This window comes from Caenorhabditis remanei, chromosome I (genome assembly GCF_010183535.1).
Source record: "Caenorhabditis remanei strain PX506 chromosome I, whole genome shotgun sequence".
In the NCBI taxonomy this organism is placed as follows: domain Eukaryota; kingdom Metazoa; phylum Nematoda; class Chromadorea; order Rhabditida; family Rhabditidae; genus Caenorhabditis; species Caenorhabditis remanei.
In genome coordinates this window covers 534025-543439 of record NC_071328.1, presented here as the reverse complement: position 1 = coordinate 543439, position 9415 = coordinate 534025, and the positions used below count along the sequence as shown (strand labels likewise).

Genomic DNA, 9415 nt, shown 5'->3' with positions numbered 1-9415 from the left:
TATGAGAGATACGGACGGGAGAGACGCAGAGAAGCGAGAGAACTTTAAAGACGCGTATCTAAAAAGTGGGCGGAGCTATAAAAACAGAACTTTTCCGAAAAGTAAATATGGTTTCTGGAAAAAAAAACGTTTTTAAATTGTATACAACACTTTTTTTGCGTGACATTCCAAATTTTCTTCGTTTTTGTTTTTTTTCAAAAATTAGTTTTCCTGAAAACCAATAATTTTCTTCTAACTTCAGTTGCATTCTTATCATTGAAAAAGATGCCTCGAAAATATATAAAAAAGGAAAAATTGACGAGAAGCCAGCTGCCCCCGATTGTTGATCCGGATTGGGATAAGTTTACGGTAAGTTTTGCAAACGCGCTTCATTGAAACCAGTGCGGTAGAGCGCATTTACCACATAACCTAAATTCCAGAAGCACTCGTTCCTGGTTCGCCGCTCCGACATCTCCAGTGGCTCACAATGTATTTGGAGTGTTGAAAATCACGTGCTCATCGTCAAATGGGTTCCCACATCAGTCATCGGACAGTTTCAGATTACTAATCGGGTAAGTACGCTCTATTGGACAGGTTACAAAGTATGTAGATCAAATATTTAGTATGCCCTGTGGAACTCGACTGAAACTCAGCGATACACTCATTTGGAAGTGTCGGATGCGGAGGTGAAGGATTCTAGAGAATCTGGAAGAATTTATTTGGATCCGTATTTTATTGGACGGGTTTTTCAATCTAAATAAATGTTTGATGGTTTTTAAGAACACATTTGCTTCAAATTCAGCTCAGAAAGAACTTTTGTAACTTTTCTTTCTTCTACTGTACAATTGCAAATTTACATTTCTCTGATAGATCTAAAATAGTGCTACATTTTTGCAGTTAAAAGGTTTTTGATAGCTATTCACACTTTTGAGATACACGCGTTCAAATATTAGTAGATAGAGCGCGAGGAGGAGAGACGCAGAGAAAGAGGGCGCTCTCGTTTCTTTGCGTCTCTCTACCTTCCTCGTTTTCAGCACGCTATGTTCAAAGGTGCGTATCTCAAAAGCGTGAAATGATATTGAAAAACTGCAAACTACAAAAATGTAGCCCTATTTTTGATCTACACAGTTAATATAATTTTGAAATAATATCTCAATTTTTAAAGGAGTTACAAACGCTCAAAGTTTACTATTTTTGAAGACAAAAAACGGTGTAAAAGTTGGAAAAGTTTTAAGACATCCATAAATTTATTACCAAAATATAAAAATAATTTAAAACTGAATCCGTTTCGGGTCGATTCTGAACAGTTTTCTCACATAATACACTTGGGAGATGGTGATTATGATAGCGACAACACAGAAGACTATATTGTAGTTTTGGATGAATTCAGAGTTGTGGATTTGGAGGGCTTCGTCACGGACAACCATCTGGAAGACATAAAAACTTGAAAAAAAATAGACTGATTTTTGCGAGAAGGGTGCTGCGCAAAAAAATGCAAAAAAAATGTGTCAAGCAGGATTCAGAGGATAGTACGAGCGTAATAGCCGAATTTTTGAAAAAGAAAAACATTGAAAGTGCGCTCTACTGCAAAAAAGAAAATTTTGAGCTTCGGACACTCCAAAACTAAAAAGAATGTCCCCGATTTTTTACCAACCTGATTATAAAACTTCAAATGATAATAAATCTTGTATATTCTATGAGTGGATGCCATCAACGAATTCTGAATATCCTTTGATATCTGATTGTGATCGAAGAAGGATTTCAGGGAGCGTTCCATCTGGAAAAAATTTGGAAATTTATGACAAAATCCGGCTGAAAACGGTTTAAAATCATTAAAAATGCCCTTATCCCATTCCAGGCCTAGAAATTCCACTTTTGGGTTCCTAGGCTATCAAAACTCGGCCACAATGAGTTGTTGGGCGGAAACTCGAGAATAATGAAAAAATGAGCTAAAAATCCTGAAAATTCTATGAAAATCAATTAAAAACGATTAAGTTTTGTCCAAAAACGTTCGAAAGCTGATTTTCTTGAAAATTTACTTGATATCTCTATTTTTAAGGCAAATCCATTGGAAAATTGCAATTTTCAGGGATTATTACACAGAAAATTGCATTTTTTTACTCTAAAACCGCCAAAATTTATCAAAATTGATCAATTTCAGTCAATTTCCTGCGGTGGCCTAAAAATCCCACTTTTTGGGTTTCTAGGCCATCAAAATTCGGCCACCGTGAACTTTCGATTTGATATTCGTAATCAGGGCGTCAAGACAATTCGAATGAGTATAATCATGGCTAGATTTGGAGAAATTTGAAATTTTTCGAGTGTATGCGCCTTTGAACTACAGTAACCTTGGAATTTCGTGGCGGGACTCAACATGAAGCAAATCTGGTCAAGATTATAGTCATTTGAAGCGTCTCAAGGAGCTGAATTCAAATATCGCATCAAAAATTCAAATAGATTGAATTTTCGAGTGTATGCGCCTTTAAAGTCGTGGCGAGACCCAAAAAATCTCAATTTCTGCTCAAAAATACCTTCTCCGGACTATAAAACTGCAAATACAAATTGATTTTCATGGGTCTCCTGGTGTAAACACAAATCTCGTACGCCCCGTTTTCAGTCGTGTTATGCTCCATATGGGCGTCGCCATCGCCACTCGCCCAATCGGAGAAATCTCCACTCGGAGATGTCACACGGAATTGCATTGGGTACACTGTGTCGAAGGTTGGCTGGAAATAAAAATGCATAGGAGCATTAGAGCGCATTTACTACTCACCCTCATTCCAATATTCAATATCATTCCCACTTCCAATGGCTCGTAGAAACATGAGAGTTGAGATTCCGATTCGAATGTCATGATTCGGCCGATCTGAACTGGTTTTAGTACTTTTAAAGTGTTTTAATTATGTTTTTCTTGAAGATCACTTTAAGACCTTTATTTTTGAAATTAACAACTTATTGATAGCTCCACACAATTTTGAGATATGCGCCTTTAAAGTTGCCCCTCACCCCTCTCTCTCTCGACTCGCCCTTCAAGTTGGCTATCTTTGAAGGCGCATACCTCGAAACTGGGCGGAGCTATCAAAAAATTGTCAACTATGAAAATGTAGCCCTGTTTTTGTTGTTCAAAACTTGCCTAATTTCAAAAAAATTGAATAAAATAGAACGCTGTATAAAATTGAATAAAATAGAACGCTGTATATAATAATTAAATAGAATAAAAAGTGATCTGACCCACTTTTAGACAAAACTAGGTTAAACTATTGCTAGTTTAATAGTTGCGAAACGTCGCGGTTGCGAAATGTCCTAGTTGCAAAACGTCGCAGTTGCGAAATGACTAGTTGCGAAATGTCGCAGTTGCGAAGTGTCGCAGTTGCGAAACCTACGTTAGTTGCGGAATGTCGCAGTTGCGAATTGTCGCGGAGCCAAATATACTTGCCTAGCTACAGTACAATCGCTCATCTTTAGAGATTTTAGAGGAGATCTTAAAAGTTTTGAACTACACAATTAATACAAATTTGTAAAAATACAACAACATAGCAACTTGTCAAACATTGTCTATTTTTTCCTATTTTTTTGAAAAAAAAATTCTGAGAACGATTTTTTTCATTTTTTAAAAATATTATCCCATACCTGCGAGTCGTCATTAATTGAGGATTTGGTAGTGAGAGCATTTGTGACTCCAAGACAAAAGAATAGGAAACGTAGCATATTGGAAGAGGGGGGACGACTGGACTGATAGTGGGAAGGGAAGAAAATACAGAAAAAAGAGAGAGAGAGACGAATTGATAAGAATCAATATAATAAATGTTTCTATACGTATGTTATACATAGGTGTGTGCTCTGTTTGAGGAGAGAGGTCGTTTTTTAATTGTTAGAATGTCGGAGTGTCCGGATGTCCGGGTGTTGGGACAAAATGAAAAATGCCTGGAAACAAAATATGAAGTTTGTACCTAGATATTGTATTCAGGAAGTTTTTGACCTAATTCCACAATGTCAGATTTTGAGGCGCATAATTAAAATATACCTTTTCTGGTAGATCTAGTCAAGGGCTACATTTTTGTAGTTGACAATTTTTCGATTACTCCGCCCACTTTTGTGATATGCGTGCTTAATGTTGCTGCAGAGAGACGACATCTAGATAAAATAAACCTTGTTTAAAAACTCATCTCTCAGAAGCCTGCAAAGCTATCAAAAAGTGATCGACTACAATAATATAGCCCTTGACTTCCTCTACTTAACCATCACAAATTTGCACGTTGACCTTTTTTTCTAGCCACAGTTGTTACCAGGTGAGCTTTGCCGACCCGTGAGTCCAAATCAAGAAGATGCAACATTAACTAGTAAACTATCAATGAGGGTTAGAATATTTATCTTTCATATCATTTTTGGTCAATTTTTTTTTCATCGATTCACATTTTCGATCGTTTTTGGGTGTCGGGTTCCAAGAGAAGGGGACATTGCATAAATATATACGAATGTCTTAAGTACATACTTTTATAGACCGTTGAAGGTTCTCCTAGTGCTCTGAGCATTATAATGGGAAAACGAGCAGTCTCAAATTGTCATAAATTCCTTCCTATGTTATTCTCCACAAACAATCGAAAATCAATAGATTCCACCTGTTCAAAAGGGACACTGAACAAATGTTTATACGTCGTTGTCATGGGTTTTTTTTCATTTTCAGGTGTCTCTTGTGAAGTTTTCAAGTTTTTACTCTCCCTCTTTTTTATAATTCAAAAGTTTTAATCTCAGGTATTTCAATATTTGTTATTCCTTGTAGTTCTTTAGTGAATACTCACAAGGTAAGGTAGAGTTAATGTTCCAGCCAAAATTTAAAGGCGCATATCTCAAAAGTGGGCGGAGCTACTAAAAATTGTCAACTACAAAAATGAAGAATTAAGTTAGATTTAAGTTAGAAAATATAAATATGAAAGTCTGTAAAGTCTCTGAAATTTCTAGACTCACCTCCGTGTGTCCCTTTTTTGACCTACGGGCGCGCGCACGGAATTCACTGTTTCTATTTTGTGAATCTCGCTTTCAAAATGGAGAATTTCGAGTCTCATGAGCTCTTTTGTTGTAATTTACCTATTCTTAGGTTTATCTAACGTTTATATAGTTTTCTTGTTGTTATAGTGCTTTTCAGCAGTTTGGCGTCGGAACAAAGTGATTATTCCTCAAAATCTGAGTGTTATAGCGCGTTTGGGTTCTAATTTGTGTCAAAAGAGGTTTTAGCATAGTTTCTTGCCATTTTCTAGCTTTAATTGCGTTTTGTTTAAGTTCACTCTGAACATGTAGTATTTATTACTTTTTCAACATATCAATATTCTACGGTATAGTGTACAAGCCGCAGGAAAGTTCCGTTTTCAGTTTCTCAAATTCGCTGAGCATTGACTGTCAGTTACTCTTAAGGATGGATACGCAGCTTAATTAAGGAAGCTATGCTGCATTTTCAGTTGGAACGTTTACGTACATGCACAATAGGTCAACCCAGAAAACGTCCCCCTTTCAACTGTTTTGTATCATTTCCATTTTGCAAACGTCGGCGTCAAGACCGACAATCACGACGTTGCTCTAATCCATCCATCAGCTTTCTTTCTCACACACGTCCTCCTCATTCATCATCATCGTTGCCGTCCGGTCGCGGAGAGACGTCGTCAAATTTCAATTTGTTTCCATTTCCGTCCATTTTCTTCTTCTTCTTCTTCTCCTCATCCAATTAGCACTTATTTCGACCGCTTCTTTCCCTCTCAGAGCCCCCCCTATTGACGTGTTTCATTCCTTTTTGAAACAACGGGCTCTCTCGTTGTAATGGACTCTTGGGTACTTCTGGACGGCAGTAACAACAAAGTGCAGAAGGAAAAAAGAAGGAGAAGAAGAAGAACCAAACAATGTTACATCTCTCTCTCTCCACCTTTTTTAGGCGGTCTCTCCACTAGCCTCTCTATTATTCATTCGGGAGCCCCCCTTCTCTCTTGCGCCCACTCATCCAAAGGCTTTTAGGTTCTTTTCGTTTTTCTCAGAAGGTTTTACTACCCCAACAAGACCTATTTTATGTTTCAGAGCGGGTGGCAGGTGGCGGTCTTGTTCAGACTTGTCACCAAATTTTGAAAGAATTTAAAATTTAAGATATTTTCTCTGAAAATCTCTACTAACTTTTGAAGAAAAAAGTTTTTCTGAACTTCCACGGTATCAAAATTCGGGCAAGTCTGGCGCACTTTGGGCGCGTTTTAGATAAGAAAAACTCAACTTTTTGAGTCTGTGGTGCCTTAGACGCAGTTTAACGGCTTGAACTTCTAAATTTTGAGCCTGAGGTTCCTTAGAAGCGTTTTAAAGAGTCAAAGCCCCAAATTTTAAATCTGGGCACAATTGAGTTATTATAGGCTGGTAATCTTTTCCAGAACATTACCGTTTTAGAACCAATACTTGCAGATCTTAAGTCCTCCTTAAATGATATCAGTTCTTTGTCTAGATTTTAGTGCCAATATTTTACAAATGCCATACTTAGACTGTTCCTATCTACTCCGGTGCTTAACAGGTTTCCCTGATATCTCAGAATCTATCTTTATGCAAATGCGCTCCTGTGATAATTCAATGCGAATCACAAAACTTCATGCAAGTCCCTGCAAGTATCTCACTTTGACGGTTTATGGAAAAATCAGTGTTTTCATTTAAAAAATCGCGAATTTGTGGACTGACACTAGATTTTTACATTGTTCAGCATTGAAAAGCCAGTAATGACTGATTTTTTTTGAAAACCACATTCTAAGCCCCACCGGCATTTTCAGACCACTATAATTATCATATGGCTGCTTGAAATGAAGTATACAGCATTTTTTATCTTTTGAATTTCCGGTAAAAGCTTTCTTCTTGCCATAATAGCTCTAAACGTGTTTTATGTGTCAAAAAAGCGTTCCCACTGCAATTTTAAATCAACAATTGCGGATAGGCTAGGCTGGATTCACTGAACTTTTCAATATCTTAGACAGCATTTCAGATTTTCATTTCCAGAACTTTTCCCAGACACTTTTTCTAGATAATTCCATATATTCCTGTCGTTTGCACACTTTTTCCCTTTTCCTCCGTCATAGACCTGATTCGTGTCTGGCATTCAGCTTTTTTATGTTCTATTTTTTCTTAAAGTTTGTACATTTTTTATTAGGGCGGCACGGTTTTTACAACTGCGATTCTCATTTAGTTTAAAATCCGTGGATTTTGGTTTCTTTTACGGCGTTGACTCATTTTGAATTTTGAGCCCGGGAATGCTCTAGGCCCTTAAAAAGGAGTTCTTTTTTTGTATAACTTTAAAAAAAACTTTTGAGATATAAGGCTAGGATTTAACTTGAAATTCTTCTTAAAGGAGGAGTAAAGTCATGTTTTTATTGTTTTTCCGATACTTTAGACAATTCTATCGCTCTAAACGCCCCAATTCTTGCATTTTAGCTTTCATACTAAAAATGCAACAGCCATTAGGTCACACTGACATCATATGCGTGACATAATGATATTAGTAGGCAGAGACCCTGATCCAATTCATCTTCTAGAATGGAACACTAGGAACAGAAGAAAATAAAGAGAATCTCTTTGAGTGATGTGGTGACCCATTATGCAAATCATAACGAGAATGGGGGAAATTCAAGAAGTAGAAGAAGACGTCTTCTTCTCCTCTGACCCTTACTTCCGTATGAACTTCTTTCCGGAAGTATATACATATTGTTGAGGGGAGGGAAAGTAGTAGATGGGGGGGAGAGCGTAGAAAATAAGTTTTATTAGTTTTGGGAAAAAGAAAAAGTTTTACTGGAAAAGAAAGAAAAAGAACTTAAAAATACCAAACCTTGGTGCTTGTAGCTGATTAGGAAATAGCTGCTAGTTTTTTTTTAATTTTCTAGAATTTTTGATGTTATCTTAAAAGTTTCAAGGGTAATGTCAAGGGTTTTTATTTGGTTACATATTTCAGCTTTTTCTAGCTTGTTATTAAACTTTTTGCTGAATTTTGAAGATTACTAAAGTTCTCACTATTGTATACGCGGACCTGACATATTTCTAACAGTCTAGAAGGTTCTTAATGGTTTTTACCGCTTTTCATAGTTTCTGACGGTTTCTATGATTTTCAAGACCAAAAATGTTATATGAGTCGTATTATTTTACAAAATTCGAAAAGATGATTGAACGCTTTCTAACGTTACTCAAGGTTCTAATTTTTTCTAACGTTTCCAATCATTTTGAAATGTTTCTAATCGCTTCTTAACCCAAAAACGTTGTTAGCGTGTTTTTACAATTTTTAATGTTTTTTACAGTTATTTTGTAGGTTTCACGGGTATTTGATGGATTTTGCAGTTTTAAGCTATTTTTGGACCTTTATTAAACGTTTTATTGAATCCTATGGTTTTAAGCGATTTTTAAAAGGATTCTGAATGGCTTTTAAAGTTTTTCACATACGCGAGCGTTAATAACGTTTTCTAAGGAAAACTTCTTGAAGATTACTGACTACTGAGTAGCGCCCACCAACCATTTTATTCCATATGCGGACATGACATATTTCTAACAATCTAGAAGGTTCTTAATGATTTTTACCGCTTTTCATAGTTTCTGACGGTTTTAATGGTTTTTTAACCTGCAAAACCTGGTTTTTAACGGGTTCCTAAGGTTTTGACACACGTTAGTTGTAAGAAAAGTTGTTAAAAAAACTCATTTTAATACACATAAAATCACACAAACCCCAAAAAATGTAACGTTTTCTAACCGTTTCACTTAATTCTTACTAGGGAATGGTCTAAAATGACCGTGGAGTTCAGAAACGAGACCTAGCAGAATCAGTTTTCAAAAATTGCTGAATGACCTCCAGAATCCAGATATTCTAGTCTGAAAATCCAAATTTAATACTGGTGATTTACTCGATTTTCCACCCAAATTTAGTCGGTCAGTTTAGACCATTCCCTATTTACAAGGGAACCCCAAGCACTTGTAAATTTGGAATTTGATGAAACTTTAGTGGGAGGTCAAGGACTATTCCACTATTTTGACAATATTTTGAGGGAGCTCTAGTGGAATAGTCCTTGACCTCCCACCAAAGTTTCATCAAATTCCAAATTTACAAGTGCTTGGGGTTCCCTTGTTAGGAATTTTACTTTTTCTTGAAAGTTTTCTAAAGGTTTCGAGATAAGGGTATAAAAATTACCACTTTCAAACGTTTTCAATTAACAAAAACCTTAGAAACCATTAAAAAACGTTAACACCGCCCGTATTGCTATATAGCTCACAAAAATTTATACGCGATAGATTAAACTTTTTTCTTCAGTTTTCCATATTCCCAATTTCCACCCGCACTCAGTATATATGTATTAAATCCCATTTCTTCCCCCCTCTCGACGGCTCAAAACCACTCTCTATGATTACATTTTCTTCTTTTTTTCCCTCGAACTTTTTTTGGTTTCTTTTC

General features: G+C 36.3%; 2 protein-coding genes across 2 annotated transcripts; one reads left to right on the top strand and one right to left on the bottom strand.

Moving 5' to 3' along the window:
• Positions 1 to 264: 264 nt before the first annotated feature.
• GCK72_000076 (uncharacterized protein) lies at positions 265 to 740 on the top strand (the record flags this gene model as incomplete). The annotated part of the gene is made up of 3 exons (XM_053722251.1): positions 265 to 348; positions 420 to 551; positions 603 to 740. 3 exons carry the CDS (start codon positions 265 to 267, stop codon positions 738 to 740), a joined length of 354 nt encoding a protein of 117 aa, XP_053590896.1.
• Positions 741 to 1250: 510 nt separating this feature from the next.
• On the bottom strand, positions 1251 to 3687 carry GCK72_000075 (uncharacterized protein; the record flags this gene model as incomplete). Its single annotated transcript, XM_003095535.2, has 5 exons — positions 1251 to 1406; positions 1634 to 1756; positions 2511 to 2705; positions 2753 to 2845; positions 3610 to 3687. 5 exons carry the CDS (start codon positions 3685 to 3687, stop codon positions 1251 to 1253), a joined length of 645 nt encoding a protein of 214 aa, XP_003095583.2.
• Positions 3688 to 9415: the final 5728 nt, after the last annotated feature.